General features: G+C 34.0%; 1 protein-coding gene across 3 annotated transcripts in view; it reads left to right on the forward strand.

Moving 5' to 3' along the window:
* Positions 1-18,488, forward strand: part of LOC127871974 (uncharacterized) — a 341,340-nt gene that overhangs the window by 163 nt on the left and 322,689 nt on the right. For 2 of the 3 annotated variants that reach the window (XM_052415293.1, XM_052415294.1), the window contains exons 2-6: positions 2,206-2,354; positions 8,750-8,821; positions 9,798-9,905; positions 12,710-12,784; positions 15,934-16,108. In XM_052415293.1, the coding sequence (XP_052271253.1) occupies positions 2,226-2,354; positions 8,750-8,821; positions 9,798-9,905; positions 12,710-12,784; positions 15,934-16,108 (559 nt within the window). In that variant the 5' untranslated portion in view covers positions 2,206-2,225. Of the gene's footprint in view, positions 1-1,402; positions 1,478-2,205; positions 2,355-8,749; positions 8,822-9,797; positions 9,906-12,709; positions 12,785-15,933; positions 16,109-18,488 lie in introns of all 3 variants that reach the window. The other variant, XM_052415292.1, reaches the window with a different exon arrangement.

An 18,488-nucleotide genomic window follows, 5' to 3' on the forward strand; every position in this document is an offset into this window, starting at 1 on the left:
TGAACCATCTTACATGTCGAGCCTTTCTCAGTTTCTGACAAGGACAGACATGACAGAATTGCAGTTTAATGCAGACGAAGTTTTTGACGATATTTTAAAGAAACACAGCAGGTTTTTTTTCTTTATTGAATGAACTTGTGATAATTTCTAGAGAAATTCTACTTTAATGTTTATTTAGAAAAAAATCCCTACACATTTATTTTTTATTTACCACAGGCATATTATAAAGCGGGTGTATTCCCACACAGGTGGTTAGCGTGTGGCTATGATATTAATTAGTGAAAACATCATTTTGAATGATAAATAATCATATTATAACGAAAAATTAACTTTTCTGAAAAAAAAAATATTTCACTATCAAATATATATATAGCAAGGTATGCAACTCAAAATCAGCCCAAATGCTGGGTCAACTTTTAAGAAATAACACGATACACAACACGCATGACCCAGTTGACAGTGATCATGCTGTCTTTAAGACTGAAATCTTCACGGAGTAAAGGGCAACTTCCCTACAAAGTTCATGTAGTTCGATACCATAATTCAATAAAACGTATGAAAAAACATTATTACCGTTCTTGTCGTTACATTCTGCATCAAGACTAACTGTCCAGCGCCGTTTGAAACCTTTGTTTACATACATTTCAACTAACTGACATTTTAAACACACGAGTGATTTCATTGGTCCAATGCGGAGGTGTGTCTTTACGACTGGAGATTTCATTCATAAAGAATACATGATCACTGTCAACTGGGTCATGCGTGTTGTGTATCGTGTTATTTCTTAAAAGTTGACCCAGCATTTGTAAAAATATTGCAAGACATATACATTTCCAGAAAGGAAATTCATTTCTGCGTTGAATAAGACCGAGATCGTGAAAATCGCTGCACAATTGATGAAGATATGGCTGTTCAAAGCGATGCACCCCGTTTTGGGGTGATTTTGAGTTGCATACCTTGTTATATATATATTTGATAGTGAAATTTTTTTTTTCAGAAAAGTTAATTTTTCGTTATAATATGATTATTTATCATTCAAAATGATGTTTTCACTAATTAATATCATAGCCACACGCTAACCACCTGTGTATTCCCACAGAACGTACATGCTTGTAGAGTCGTGGATAACTTTCATAAAGTGGTTACATCACACATATTTTATAAATATATGACTATGATTCATTATAAACATTTTTATTAACCTTTTGTCTTCATATTTGATGCATTTTTTTCCAAATGTTTATCGTCTGTAATAATAATATCATACGATTCCCTTATTTTGAGCATAACCTTATTTCGATCACTTTGATAAATTGCAGACCAATGCGCTTGTGTAAACACAACACTTAAATGTATTTGATTTATTTTAAAGAAAATTCTTTTACTTTTTCATGATTCCCAGAAAATGTTGCATGGAACAATCCGTGTGCGCACATCACGAAAATAGGTGACATGAAAATGTACACACGTGCAGTAGGTAAACTCTGTCCCAATTGGATGAAAATTTTATCAAATCTTTTAAAAGTAACATATTAGCCTAAATTTTATTTGAACAAATTACAAAAGTTTTTTTGTGTGTGCAATTCTTGAGCACTTTTTGTGTCTATGGTGCTCCAAAGGAGATCAACCGATAAAACAAAAACTTGTGAAATTTTAAATAGAAGTAATAAAAAAGTTAAATAAATCTCTTAGTTTCTATAAATTTGTTCAGTGAATTGAATTTTCGAAGTTGCGTTGACCTCGTGCATATTGCAATCGAGTAATCTGGCTTTCGGATTTGATGTCTCGGCTCAAGGTAAACAACGCGCGTTGTGTATGTTATTTTCGGGTCTATATGGAACTATCGGCTTTTCATGGTCAAACACGCTGTAAATAAAAAAAAATTACATTGATTGAATTGGAATGAAATAAATCATTAAAGGTACATCGTTCATTGCGGCATTGTTTGAATTTTTTCAGAAATTCTTTTACTTGTTTCCTTAACCAATTGACTCAAGGTAATTGGAGGATATAATAAAGGAAAAATAAAATGTATAGAATATAGATAAAAATGGATTATTTCCATTGATATTTATTGGAACCAAGTTATGTTATACTCCAGACTACCCTTTTATTCCTGAGTGGCAACATAATTCATCAAAGTGTTAAGGTGAGTTGTTGCCATCTATATGCAAGATTCTGTTAAACATTATACAATGTTTGCAGCTCGTCATCAGCACTGGACAATGGCAGGAGCACATGGGGATGCAGACAATCTTGAGAAGAGGCAAGAGGCCTGTGCCTTTAGCCCAGCTGAAAAGATGCGGTTCACATCTCTCACATATAAAATCATAGAGGAACTGAAAATGAGAAGAGTAAGAAATGGACTGTTCTTACTGAATTTTGCACCAATAAAATATGTTTGCTTTATTAGTTACAAAACATTTATATGTTTTATTTATTAGTTACAAAACATTTTAAAGGAACGTGTCTACGGATTTATAATTTTGCCCCTCCTCCCTCAAAAAACAAACAAACACGCCACTTAAGTAAAAACACATCCATATTGCTTAGGAAATTTTTGCATCCTTTATGATTACAATTTTAATTTGAGCGTACAAACTGTTTTTGTAGAAACAACAAAATGCTAAACGTCCATAGCAAACAAAGTATTTACGGTATTTAATAAAACAGCTCCTATCAGCATTTGAAGAAGTTAGTTTTTCCCCATCTAATGATAAGTCCTGTGTCTAACAATGCATGCGCCAAACTGTCATCGACCATGCTTATTATTTTTACATAATTGGTATTTGTGTAAAGCTGGTTCCAAACTCCTAGTATTATATTCATGGTAAGTCTGTGCAGGTCCTTAAATAAATGTGCAATCAAGACCACAATTTATTGAAGAACGCTGAGTATGGTCTCATTCTAATAACATTATCATGAAAATACATGTTTTTTCTAAATAGTTGATACCTTATGTCACATCAGGTGTATTTGTTAATGTTTTTCTGAGAGGACAAGTGGTACCTTAATTATCACCAGTAGATACTGTTCACAATAAATCATAGCATGACAGGAAATTTCAAGCAAATTTGCTGAAAAAAATAATAAGGTTACATTGTTGGATCAACACTATGTTGATTGAGATTCATTTATTTTCACAAAACATTTTGAAACCCTTAAATATAATTTATATCAGTCATTGCTTGTTGATGTTTTATTTATCTTGACCTCCAGTGGACCCTTGAATTTCAGTGTTGATGTAAAACCCTGCAACAACTTTTATATTTTCCTAAAATTAACTTGGACTATTTAGTTCCTGTTAACGTGTCTAGTTAACCCTTTCCCACTCAGAAGCAAAGTGAAAATGGCTATATGCAAACAGCATAAAACCAGAACAGCCTGCGAGTAACTCGCAGTCTGTTCAGGTTTTCTGCTGTTTGCTGCTCATCAGTAACTAAGGGTTTGAAATGAAGCCTTTAAAACTTGAATTTAGTAAAAAAGATATTTAATTAGATTTAACTTTCTATGGGGCTACAAATGCGTCAAAATGTGCCCTCATCCTAGCTTTAGTGAAGGATGAGGGTCATTATTAGAGTAAAGCCGGAGGCTGAGCATGTATACAATAGCATTATGTTCGGAGTCGTTCGAACTAATCGATTAATTCGCCAGTACACCGAGAAAATCGAGTCTACCCGAAGTAATCCCAATCAAGTACACCGGAAGCAGTAAGCACATTTTTCATAATTCAAAGCTCAATGTTTTGTTGAAAAAAAAACACAATGGGCGGGCAAAAACAGATATAAAAATATTGCAGAATAAATGATGTTAAACAATACATAGAAATGTTGGGTGGGTGTATACATGCTCAGCCTCCGGCTTTACTCTAATAATGACCCTCATCCTTCACTAAAGCTAGGATGAGGGCACATTATTTTTCGTAAATGCCTTCGGCTTCACATGTATACAATAGCATCTTCAAAGAGCAACAAAACATTCACTCAAGCAAACACATTTATTATAATAAATGTTCATCATTTAAATACCGAATCAGCAAACGACATATTTTCTTTGCTAATAGTATGTCTGTAATAAAACTTCCTAAAGTTCTTATCAGAAGACCAGTCCACTGTACTTAATATCTTTTGTAAAGAGCAACCACTTACTAAAGCTTTAGATACAGATGCCCCTCTAAAAGAATGTGCCTTGAATTTATTAGTGTCTATTCCAGACAAATCCAAAACAGTACGTAACCATCTAGCAACAGTACTAGTGGAAACAGATTTAAAAGTGACATACGAAATAAGTAATTTCCTTGACAATCGTACACTTTCTGTTTTACTTAAATAAAATAACAAAGTATGCATAGCACACAATTTCTCGTCTTTATAATGCTCAATTTTTAAATTATATGAATGTCCAACTCTTGAAGTTTTCAACACAGATGGAAAACCTATAATAACACATTGCTTTTCCTTCAGCATATAATCAATATCCATGGCAACTAAAGTTTGTGCTCGTGGCGCTGCAGCCAAGGAAGTCAAAGCCACCACTTTAAAAGTCAATAATTTCAATGATAAACTTTCCAAAGGAAATAATGAAGAAAGAAATTTCAAAACAGGAGTTACATCCCAAGTAAAATTATACCTTGGTTTTGGAGGCATTTTCATAAAAACTCCCTTCATAAACCTAGTAATTAAATTACAGTTAACACACCATGTATTTCCCATCAATGGTAAAGTCTGTAAAAGCATTGCTTTATGCAAATTAATGACTGAATATGATTTTCCTATCTGGAATAAATAACACAAATATGTCAACACAACTATTTCAGTCGTCTGAAAGGGATTGCCAAACCTGATACCGTTCCAAAGCACCCAATTCTGCCACGCATATTTGTACTGCTGTCTAGTTCCTTTTGACCAAGATGATGTAATGAGGATTGAAGCTGTAGATGGAATCTTTCTTGTTGACATCTCTTGGATGATATGATGGCTGCGAAGATCTTCAACCTCTTCCCTAGCGGGTGCAGCTCCCCGCTGTGAGGGAGAAACAGCAAGTCTTTATGTCTCGGCAAACTTACAGGAAAATCAGTCAAACATTCTAATAAAACTGGAAACCATGACTGTGCCGTCCAATATGGAAAAATTAAGAGTGCCTTTTTAACTCTGTCTTCTTTCACCTTATTTAGCACCTTTGCAATCAAATTAAAAGGAGGAAATATGTATGGTTCCAATTCTCTCCAATTTAATGAGAATGCATCATTATGAAAGGACCCAGGTTCAGGGTACCATGATACAAAACGATCAATTTGTTTATTTAATCTTGAAGCAAACAAGTCAATATTAGGGTAAAATAATTGTTTACAAACTCTCTGAAAAATATCTGACTTAATAGTCCATTCTGTATTTTCAGAAAAAATTCTAGAATAATAGTCAGCAGTATTACTTGAACCAGGTATGTAAACTGCTGAAAGAAATATGTCTCTCACTAAACACCATTGCCAAATATCACCAGATAATCTGTCCATACTTAAAGAGGCAATTCCACCCATATCATTAATGTATGAAACAGCTGCTACATTGTCAGACTGAACTTGAATATGAACTCCATTTTCTCCATAATAAAAGGATTGCAATCCATAAAAAATTGCCAACATTTCCAAGTAATTTATTGGATACAATGATTCATTCAGGTTCCATCTTCCATTGGCATGACTACTTGTGATCAAATCAATAGCGCCCCAACCTAAAAGGCTTGCATCAGTTCTACACACAAAATTAACTTCTCCTTGCCTAATAAGTTTCCCATTTTTCTTTACCAGATTAGTTTGCCACCATTGAAGCTCCTTTATACTATCATTACTCAGATACACTTTGTTATCAAAATTCATCATTTGTCATATACCCAATAATTTATTTCTTTCCAATTGCCTGTAATGTAACGGGGCCTCTAGCACTGCATAAAAAGCATTAATAATTGACCCTATAAAAGAAGCCAAATCTCGGACAATAACAAACTTTTTGTCAATTAAAATCTTTGATTTTTGCAATATTTTGTTGATTTTGTCCTCTGTAAGAAATATTTTAAACTCAACCGTATCAATTATAAAACCAAAAAATACCAATATTTGCACTGGTTCCATTACAGACTTATTCAAATTTACCAAAAATCCCAGTTCTTCTAATGTGTTCTGGGTAACTTTTGTGTTTTCTTTGCAAACCAATCTATTTTGATTCATAATAATGGAATCATCAATATAGTAGGAACATCTTATGTTTCTATGTCTCAACCATGCAAAAACAGGTTTTAAAATCTTTGTAAAAATGAATGGAGCAGATTTCAAACCAAATGGAAGGCATACAAACTGGTACAATTTATTATTCCATTGGAACTTAAGAAATTTTTGAAAATCTTTGTGAATTGGAACCGAAAAATAAGCATCTTGCAAATCGATGGAGGTCAAGTAATCATTTTTCTGTAAAAGATCAAGTAAAACTTTGAATGTCTCCTGTTTAAAATGATCGTAATGTACAAATGCATTCAAATACTTCAAATTAATCACAGGACGAAACTTTCCATTAGGTTTCGGTACTATAAAAATAGTGGATATAAACTCTTCGTTTTCATGAACAGAGTTAATAATAGCTTTTTTGCTCAAAAGAGTTTTGATCTCTAGATCTACAATTTGCCAATGTTCTTTTTCAAATGGAATTTCTTTTGGAATTTTTTGTTGACATGGTTGTATGTCAAAATGAATACAGTAACCAGACACTGCATCAAGAACCCATTGATCTTGTGTAATTTTTCTCCAAGCATGTAAATTATATTTCAGACCTCCAATTTTACATACCTTAATGTCCACATCTACTCGTTTGGGTGTGGATTTGGAGGTGTAGCAACCGCATTGGCTGACCTCTTGAACCCTCTACCATATGGTCGACTACCAGATCTATACTGGCCCCTGTAGGGGTACGGCTGGTATCTGTTTGGGTACGGATCCTCATAACCGCCCTGAACATAACTTCCTCTGAAACCCCCTCTTCTAGGGTATCTACCGGGTCCTCGACCTCTCACAAAATTGTCATTTCGTCCAATATAGGACACAGAGTCACAAGCCTTGATTTCTTTTGACACTTCATCACCAAAAAGCTTATTTGTAATCTGTTGAGAAATGTTACAAAGTGGATAATATTTCCGTTTTAAAGCTGGTCTTATCATATACCTTCTTCTTATAGAAAGGTTGAATTGCACCTGACCCATTAAAGTGAGTGCATCACACAGTAAAGTTTTTGCTTCTTGATTCGCCATAATTTGAGGCTTTAATACCTCTGCAAGACGGATAATGGGTGTCATACCTGAGGCTACCAAATTTTGGGTTTGTACAATGCTTCTATCTTGCGTCTGAGTGCGTTTATTCAGAATTTTCCATATTTCATTATTAACCAATGGTGGGCAAGCCATTTCACAATTCTCAGGAACAGAGTACTTTGAAATTAAAGAATCTGTTTCACACTGTGTTGTGCAAGCAACATTTATTACTTTCGCCAAAGATGGTGATATTGGTTTGCCCTTATCTGGGGCTTTTAGACGGGGCAATTCCCAAGTGTCACATTCAGCCTCATCATCATCAAATAGTGCACTTGACATGTCAATGTTAGTATGTTTTCTTTGTTTTATTACATCATCAGTGTCAGAAATCTGATTTGCATCTACTTCGATTGTCATTCTTGGTAAATTTTCAAGAGAAGTTCCAAACAGAGATGAAATGTCATCATCATCAGCATATTGTGGTTCTGTACTAGGAATACCAAGTAACTCTCTAAGACTCTTTATGTCATTTTCTGATAGTGTAGACAAATCCAATGCAGGTGTCTGCTTATTACAACCTACTTGTGAAACTGAAAGTTCATTGTTATTTTTATCTGAACCAGATTGCTTCTTTTTTGTTACTTTCGAAACATTACTTTTACTTGTTTTGTCTTTAGAATTACTTTTGTCTTTAGAACTATTTTGTGCTTTCTCCTTCGGAGTGGCCTTTTCTTTTGCATTTAGTTTTTCATTAAACGTTTCTTCATCAGAGAAACCATAAAACGAGTCCTCCGACTCGTCTGGATGCAACGAAACTTCGTCTCGTTTAGAGCCCATTTTTTCCAACTTTAAATGTCAATAAATTGGCAAAAACACTATAACACTGTGATAAAACAATGATAATATAAACTGGGACTACGTCCTCAGTTGGCTCCACAATATATTGATGTACAAATTGTTTATTTTGTCTCACCTTGTTCGTCGAACGCCAGAACATAAAATGAAAAATGTGCTTAGTGCTTCCGGTGTACTCGATTGGGATTACTTCGGGTAGACTCGATTTTCTCGTTGTACTGGCGAATTAATCAATTAGTTCGAACGACTCCGAACATAATGCTATTGTATACATGTGAAGCCGAAGGCATTTACGAAAAATAATATGTATTTAACTGGTAAAGGGTTAATTCATTGGATGGAAAAACACAAATATATAATGCTTGCATATTGTCTAAGGTTTATGAGAAATTTCACTGTTTACATCAACAATTCTTTATATGAATATTAACTTGTTTTTTTTTAATTTCTTAATTTAGTTTGCATCAAAGACTCAAAGTATGTCCGTGATACATGTATTTATGTATATTGCGCATTATTGGCATACAAATTGGTTATTCAAATGAAACCTTTACTTTGCCCACATAAAGGGTTAAATGACAATAAAAATGGACTTTTTCAGGAGATAGACAGCGAGAATGAGAAAAAGATACAGAGACTCCTGCAAGACAGGTTCACACTTGGATGGAAACTGGTATTGAAGTTGTTAACAAATTAATGGATTAATTAAATATTAAATTAATCACTTAAATCATGTTTGATAATGAATTTTGATTGACATTTTCAGATTTCTTTGTTGAGCATATGTTATCTACAGTTGGCATGATTAGTAAATAGTTGTCTCTAATGCAAAAAAGAAAAAAACTGATCAGCCATACAGCTGCATTTTCCAGTAAAAGTTTTTTAACACTATTTTCATTTAATTTGTTGAGTGTCAATGTGGATGCCTTTAACATAACCATTATTATTAAAACTGTTTTGAACCTTTTATTGTCTATAACATTAAAAGAGTAACAATATTGGAACACTCTCAAGTCCATTGCCTGGGTTGACCTAGTACATGATGTCTTTGAGAACACTTTTCGAGTGTGGGTTGAACCTGAGACCTCCTGATAGTAAGGCAGTTACCATAACAACAACGCAAAAATGTTGAAATGAATTCTTGTCATTTGCAAATTCACAATTTTTAAAATGATTTTTTTTTAAAGTATTGCTCATGATTGATCGATAATGCCCACATCTGGGTTTTTTAATAGATTTTCCTTTTCTTTTTCGACTGTTTATTTTTTGTTACACATATAATAGTGTGTAGGCTGAATGCATGTGGCAGAAATGTTCAACTATTATATTCACAATGTTTTTTAATGTTCTGAGCCTTGCACTTTGCTCTAATTATATATAAAAAAATGTGAAAAAATATGTTATTTTGTTTTGCTCCCTCTCCTATGTTTTTGGGCCAAAGTCTGTTAAATAACTGCACAATTTGTGGTGGCCTTTTCTGTTGTAAGTCTTTTCCCTATTTCTATACTTCAGTTCAATATTTTACACTGGTATTTTAATAATTATTATTACATGTAGTAATATCAACACAACATTATTTTCACCTATCATCTCTGTTTTTTTTTTATTGATATGATCATACCATGCATGTTGCTTGATCCAAATAACAGGACCAAGAGAACAAGAAGCTAAAAAGTTCTGAGGAGAAACATGATGCGGAGCTTCGTGATGTCCGCCGTCAGTTGCAGGAAGAGATGAAAGAATATCAAGTTGAAGCTGTATGTATAGTAGCCAGCATGGACTAAAAAAAGCTTGTCATTAATAAACCTGACAAGTCACCATTGTTATTGTAATCTGAATCATAGGGTGGGTTTATTTATACCTATTTATTTAAAGGGGCCTTTTCACAGATTTTGGCATATTTTGAAGTTTGTCATTAAATGCTTTATATTGATAAATGTAAATATTGGATCTAAGAAGCTCCAGTAAAAAATCAAGAATAAAATTTTAAAAAAGAAAAAAAGCAAACCTCAGCAGGGCTCGAACCAGTGACCCCTGGAGTCCTGGAGTAAAAACCAATTAGACCGCTCAGCCATCCTGCCAAGTATGTCCGACGGACGTATTTTATAGGTTATATAAGCAATCTTCGTAGTTTCACAAAATTAAACGACAACAACAGAACTCTCCAAATTATTCAATCGTTTGGCGTTGCAACTCTTTATAATTTTCAGATTTTTAAATCGTCAAAAGATGCATATAATGGATATATTAGAGCATGGTAAATGTTCAGTTTTACTATTTCCTCACAAATATTATAACTAAAACAAAAATTTGCGAATCCGAAACAACTTTTGTCAATTTTGTCACTGTTTTGCCAAAACGTGAAAAGGCCCCTTTAAGCGCGATTTCATGAAAAGCCTTTGTTTTAATGAACCACTCTTGATTTTGTTCCCTTGGTAAAACCAGTGCTTGGTGTCTTTTGAGGGAGATCTCAAGAGTGCTTCCACAGTTGTAATAGACCCTTCCACAGTTGGAATAGACCCTTCCACAGTTGGAATAGACCCTTCCACAGTTGGAATAGACCCTTCCACAGTTGGAATAGACCCTTCCACAGTTGGAATAGACCCTTCCACAGTTGGAATAGACCCTTCCACAGTTGGAATAGACCCATGGTCTATTTTCTACTATATTAAACTTCAAAACTATTCTGACCCTTGCAACACCATTAAACACCTGACAATATCCAACAGCACAACAGAGAGAGCCCATGTGAATTTACACCAAGACACAGGGCAATAGAGTAATATCTGTACTAATCTATGTTTATGTACTAACAAGTCCTCCGCGAGGGACGTTAAACGGGGGTGCAGTGTATTGGTGCTGTACACCGGGCACTTAAAAGAACCAGGGGCGCCTCTGGAATCGGGGCGCCCTCTGTATCCCGCTCGAACCCCCACTAACACCTCTTGGGGCGGAGAGCACAAAAACCACACACAAACTTTAAGGAATTAACATTAATGCCAATAAGGATAATGATAATCTAGAGATAATAGGAATACTGCAAAAACCATTTTGATAAAAGGCAAACCACTACATAATCCATTAAAAAAAAAAAAAAAAAAAAAAAAAGCATCTAGTCACATTAAGGTCTCATTGGCCATCGTGCTATGATGTATAATATGACCTTATTTTCTCCCCTGAAGGGTCACAGGGGCAGGTCGATACATCTTTAGTCGAGAAGACGCTGGACGACCTGTAAATAAATCTCAAATACACACACACACAGACCCATGGTCAGCTACAGGTGGGTTTTGCCACAGTGTAGAGGCTATTACTGGTGCAACTGGTCATAAACACATAATATTCATTGGTAGATAGATGCTAACAATGACACTCTATAAAATCTAGAATCTTTTTGGAGCTTGTTTTGTTGGTATTCAGTACCTTTTTTGAGCAGAGGTTACTGAAACAAAGTCCTTTCTAGTAGATATTTGCTCATCCTCGTCCTGACTCTTTTGTGAAGTCCAGTGTTTTCTTTCACCATTTTGGGAATGGGGCCGGGGCCCATTGGATTGGGAAAAATCACTGCGTTTTGACCAAAATTGTGAACTAAGTGTTGCTGTTTCTTTGCTAACAAATGCTTCAAAAATAAGAATTTAAGTGTTTTACATATTAATGAAGTGTAACTTGTAGAGCTGGATTGGAGATTAACTAAATGTTTATCTAAAAAAAAATTTTTTTGTGTACCTTCAATTGGGAATTTTTAAGTCCCATTTGGGAAAAATATACACTTTTTTCCATTGGGAATGGAACAAAAAATCACAGAAGTCTTTTGTCAGAGAGCATTTTCTTAATTATAATACTCACAAGCATACACTAAAAAAGACATTAACATTTTAGAAATATAGATGTTTTACTTAATCACACACATGTATTGGTATAAGCAGGGGCCCAATAGACGATGGCACCTTGAATTTGTTACTTGATCAATGAAATTTTAAAATCATGACTTTGTAAATATTATTAAGATCTTTTTGTTGGCTTGATTGCATCAAAATCCTATATCTTATGGAGATAATTTTGAGTCCTTTCTTGAAATAAATCATTACTATGTGTTTCAAGGGAGATCAGAAGAATACTCATAGTGACTAAAGATTATATCTGGGACCTTCTGATTGCTGGACACTGGACAGACACTATGTCCACTGTCACGGTATACTGGTAGAATATAACATAAATGGTATTGCTTAACGTGAAAAAGGAAATGGAAGTAATGTCTAACCTTTCTCTCATGGACACAACTTAATGTGCTATATATATGTGTGTTGTTGTTTTCAGTGACACAACTTTATGTGTTCTTTAAGTGTGTTGTTTTCAGTGACACAACTTAATGTGTTTTTAAGTGAGCTGTTGTTTTCTGGGGCACAGCTTTACGTGTCATTTTGGTGTGCTGTTGTTTTGGGGAATACAAATTATGTTGTCATTTAAGTTCACTCTTGTTTATGTGGTCAGTAAGCTTGACTTTGTTTGCAAATAAATCACCATATATGCATATTTTTGTTACTCAGCACAACTGTTTTAGTCCCAACACAAGGTATACAGACAGCTGGCAGAGAAGGAGCGTGAAGCTATGAAGGAAGAAATCAGAAAACTTCAGGTTAGAATTTGTCAATTATTGTGAACCTATCCCAATAATACATACCCAAACCACCCAAGCAGGGCAGTTGTCAGTAATATTTATGTACACTTTACCCTTTTCCACATAGATACCACGTATTTTAACACATTTGTTGTCCCTTAGAAAGTAAAGTTTAATTTAAGACCTTTCTTACAAAATTCAAGTTATAAAGGCTTCATTTCCAACCCTTACATACTGATGAGCAGCAAACAACATACAACCTTATGCATTTGTTGTCCCTTAGAAAGTTAAATTTAATTTAAGACCTTTTTTCATTAAATTCAAGTTTTAAAGGCTCATTTCCAACCCTAACATACTGATGATCAGCAAACAGCATAAAACCTGAACAGACTGTGTGTTACTCGCAGGCTGTTCTGGTTTTATGCTGTTTGCACATAGCCATTTTTACTTTGCTTCTGAGAGGGAAAGTGGTGAACCAGCTTACCCAGGAGAAGCAGGTCTACTGATCCCCATGATATGACTTAGATACTACTGCAAACAGCAAAAACTCAGAATAAACACGAGAGCGCCGATGGCGTTGATAGTCTATTTGCAAGATACACGGAAGTTTCTGCTGAAGTAAATGTTAAAAGATTAGTTGTCAGAATGTAAAAGGCTATCAAAAAGATTTTTTTTATGAAGAGCAAGACTATTTCCAAGCAATAAAAGTCCCCTACCTCGCATGAAGCAGTAATATAATTGTCTCCCTTTGGTTTCAAGGGACGTAATTCTTTTAAGTTTGCCTTGTAGATGGTAATTTTCTAAAAATAACTCGCTTTTCCCAATAACAGAATTGTTATACGAACGAAATTTGTTTTAGTTTCTAAGAACGTTTTTTCACGTAAAACGGTCTTAGAAAAATTCACTAAAAATGGTGTAAGCAATGTTCATGGAAGAAAATGTTAGAAAAAAGTTTGTAAATGAAAAATTGTAAGAATTACAAAATACTATATTAAATATCTATTTCGTCTGCCCAAAATCAGGGAAGGCTTAAAAAAGAACAACCGTTTCCCCTGTGATTTTGAAATGCAGTATTACAAAAGCTTATTTGCGTTGCAAATAGACTAAAAACCATGTTTGTGTTTTAATGACCAACATGGATGAGCATTTTTGTTTTCTTCTGTTTAGGTCATAATACACTAAATAGTTTCCCTATATAATTCAATGTAAAAGCGACAACTTTGAGCGAAAATAAATGCAACATTTTGCACATAGAGACCCCCATAACCATACCTTTTCTTAAAGGCCATTCTAAGCGGAATCGATTTATGCAATAAAACAGATATGTCATGTACAATGCAAGAAAGAACTCGACACAAATCAAAATCGACTGTTTTTGCAACTTTTTTTTTCGGCCGTTTCTTAGTGGAATGTAACCTTTTCTAGTGCAATGGTTTACTATAGTCTTCACGTGTATCATATTTCAGGGATTCAGTAGTGAACACCTATTCATGCCCTACCATTATCTCCGCAAGATAACACCCAAATAATGGTAAAAAGTGTAAAACATGCCTTCCTGTCAACTATGATATTTTTTAGAGAGTACAGCCCTACATGAAGCGATCATTTAGTGTATTGTAACCTATAAGACAACGTTTACTGTTAACATCGCGAAAAATAAGCACTTCTCGATACTTATAAACCTATTTTCTATGTGCATGCCAATTTTCAGACCGATCTTTCACGTAGAAATGCTTGAAAATGCATTTTATTATAACGCCTGATAAGCCACGTGGCTTTCGCGTTCGGAGCTTTGATTTATAACGGGCGTTCAGGCGTAAAACGATTACCCTAAATAATTACAATCGGTCAAAATACTGGAATATTGTTACAACCTATGTAGAAAAAGAAGTAAACAACTATTAAAACGTGTTCATGAGCTCTTTCAGCACAAATTGATGCGATTTGAGATGCTCAAGACGAGTTTTTGTATGTTTTTTTTCTTATTTTCCTCTGAAAACGTATTTTCTTCTTAAAAACTCACGATGCTCCTTAAATTCGTGAAACAAACGCATTTATTCCGTGAAATTGCCAAAACGCGTCATATCCCACTAAAAAAATGATGATTTTCTGTAAATACAGCTCCTTTGTGACTAGGCCTGGTTTTGCGTTTAGGTCATAATACACTAAATAGTTTCCCTATATAATTCAATGTAAAAGCGACAACTTTGAGCGAAAATAAATGCAACATTTTGCACATAGAGACCCCCATAACCATACCTTTTCTTAAAGGCCATTCTAAGCGGAATCGATTTATGCAATAAAAAAGATATGTCATGTACAATGCAAGAAAGAACTCGACACAAATCAAAATCGACTGTTTTTGCAACTTTTTTTTTCGGCCGTTTCTTAGTGGAATGTAACCTTTTCTAGTGCAATGGTTTACTATAATCTTCACGTGTATCATATTTCAGGGATTCAGTAGTGAACACCTATTCATGCCCTACCATTATCTCCGCAAGATAACACCCGAATAATGGTAAAAAGTGTAAAACATGCCTTCCTGTCAACTATGATATTTTTTAGAGAGTACAGCCCTACATGAAGCGATCATTTAGTGTATTGTAACCTTTATTTTCAAAGTAAAATGCGAAAAGGATGGGATAAATAGAATATACCAGGTTAGTGTTGAATGCAGATAAGTTTATTTATTTGGCTTGAAAGTTTAAACCACTTGCCAAGGCTCATATGGTTTAGGTTTTCTAAGCCGTGCTTAATAAACTTATCTTAATTCAACACCAACCGTGTATTTTCTATATACCCCTTTAAGTAATTATTTATAAATCAACATTTTTTGTATCAATATGTACTAGACATGAAATTATGTGAGTTGAGAGTAAGGTACAGAACAACTTATGTGTGTAATACATGCATTTGATTTGTTACAAATATGTAAAACCAATTTCCTATTAACTTGCCAAACATGCACTGGAAAAGAAATTTCAGGAAATTTGAGATATATTTTGTTTAAAGATTTTACATCTGCCTAACTACTGTTTTGTATTAAATTGTAACTTGACAAGATATTTTGGGAATTAAAGAAACAAGAAAACTTTATTTGTTAAGAGTACTAATATTTTGTTTGCTTCTTAGATTTACTCTTTGTCATACAACTTTGTTCATATTAGCTTGTCAACTATGCCCTGGACAAGAAAGTACGGGAATACGAACGACAGGAGAAACTCCATAACACAGATCGAGAGCAACACATAGAGCAGGTGTCCAAATACGAGAGACTCTTCAAGCAGGTACAGTCGCTAGGCAACACACTGGAATGCAGGCAGGAGCAGATTGAGGCGAAAAGTAAGCTTTTTCTTGTTTTGGTTTCAAGCCTCTTTTGAAACTTCAACGGATGTTTTATATCATCAAGGGCCAGAACCCCATTGAGAGTGAAGAAAATTTGTCCAACTTATTGTTGAAAAGGAGCCATCTGAAGTATAAATTTTACGTTTCTTCTTGTTTATGCGATAAATTTCCCATTTTGGGTCTGTTTATTTAAAACTTACTCAGATTGTTCATGCTATCAAGGGCTTGAGCCCTATTGATTCCAGCCAGTAGAGCGATTCAGGCCCTCATGGGCCTCTTGTTTTCATAAAGCTCTTTAGAGATGACAATATTTATTTTGATTTGACTATACAGAATTTCACATAAAACATCAGCTTTTAAACAGACTGTTTTTCTAAAGGAAATATTGACAGAATGTGTTTTTGCATTTGTTTAAATAACACTGTTATTTAAATCTGAATATTAAGTTTTACTCGTAAAAAAAGAAATATTGGTTATAAATACATAAAACATTTGAATTTAAGTTAAAATTGTAGGTGGATTGATAGAATATATATGCAAAGGTGAACATTTTGATCCTGAATCAATTTTCATTTGTAAGAAATGACTTAACGTTTGTGTATATAAATTACAGACGATTTCAATTCTATGAATTGCATGTTAAAATAAATGTTACTGAGTTTGTTTACTGAAAGAGCTACTTGTGAACTTGCTGTGTGAAGCCATTCTGTGCCTTCTTATGTTTGTGCCACATTAACAAACAGTTGTATATTTTGGCATCATGTGATTGGGTTGTATGTCCTTATAAATGTTTTATTATACCTGCTATAACTATTATTTGAACTGCAAGACAAAACCACATACAAAGTTAAACTTTATATTTGTAAAGTAACAAGTATTCTATAAATTGTATAATTATGCTACTCGCCCAACCAGTTGCATGGACCTTATAACTTATAACAAGTTGTAAGGCAGTTTGTTTTCCTTTGTGTCATAGAAAATCCACGATATTCAAGTTTAAATCACAAATTCAGATCACCATGTATGATTTCCATATGTACACTAACTCTTAAAAATGATTGTTCACTTGAATAACTAGAAAATGAAATTTTTTGTATACATTTTTTGTGTCGTCCGATTTGATTCTTTACAGAAATATAAATATAACTTAATGTACACAATAAGATTGAATTTATATCTTAATACAGTACACACATTTTGGATCTGGAAAATAAAGCTCAGATTAAAATACCGTACTTTACCATGTGCAACCATGTATTAGGCCCATAATAACTATTATGGATATTTACAATAGCACAACGATATTTTTCAAATTAGTAGTCAGAATAGGGCTATACCAATGTATAATGTGCCCTAACGTTTTGAATTTAAATAAGGGGGTAAAAACTGCGGGTAATACATGGTAAACGACACTACATACTTTTAAATGTTGTGTATAAGGCGCATTGATGTATAACGCGAATCTACTTTTTGAAGCAAAAAAATCGGGAAAAAAAGTTTTTGAAGCAAAAAACATTTGAGGGAAAATTTCTGTACCGTAGGCTCACTGAAAATCGTTGTATTTACATTGCCGATCTAACATGTCATTTTATTGTTTCAATAATTTAATTATCTTAAAGAGGATAACGATAAAGATACAACTTGTTTGTGTGTTGTTTTAAAAAAAAATTATATTACGCGTGAATGTTTCGATTTAAATGAATTATGCATGAAATGCACAATTTCCACGAGGATACCATCGAGGTTTTCATCATAAGTCTCCGAAATTCACTGTCCACGATTCTATCGTGGAGGAGTACACATTACGGACCAATTAGTGTGCTTGGTATAACTAAGACACTGAAATTTTTTATTGGTATTGGCACGGGGTTATTCACGCATGACTAATTCACAACCGCGCATTTTATTTACACTTCCCATCTCACGCATTCTTTTCGAGCGTCTATAATTGACAAGAGACTTTAACGACTCAAACTTCTCAGCACCATTACTGACATTACCGGCGTTAAACAAACAATGGAGGTGTGAAGTGGTTTGCTGGTTCGCATGTTTTGATAATAGCCCAGCTACACAAAACTTGACAGGTGAAGCAGATTGCTCGATAATCACAACCCCAATCTTGGCAAGACGTATGAAAACATGTAAACAAACACAACATCAATTTTATTAATACATTTGAATAGCAAGAAGAATAATAATAAATATATCGGGAAAGACCTTGCCAACATACTATTGTAAATCGACAAGTGCCCCCCAAAAAATTGTGTAACCCTAGTACAGTACGGTATAATATTGTGGGAAAATAACAATAAAGTTTAAATAAAAATGGCTTTCTTGTTTTTCATTTTCTTCTTCAAATTTATTTGATTTCAATGCT

This window comes from Dreissena polymorpha, chromosome 3, assembly GCF_020536995.1.
Source record: "Dreissena polymorpha isolate Duluth1 chromosome 3, UMN_Dpol_1.0, whole genome shotgun sequence".
Classification (NCBI taxonomy): Eukaryota; Metazoa; Mollusca; class Bivalvia; order Myida; family Dreissenidae; genus Dreissena; species Dreissena polymorpha.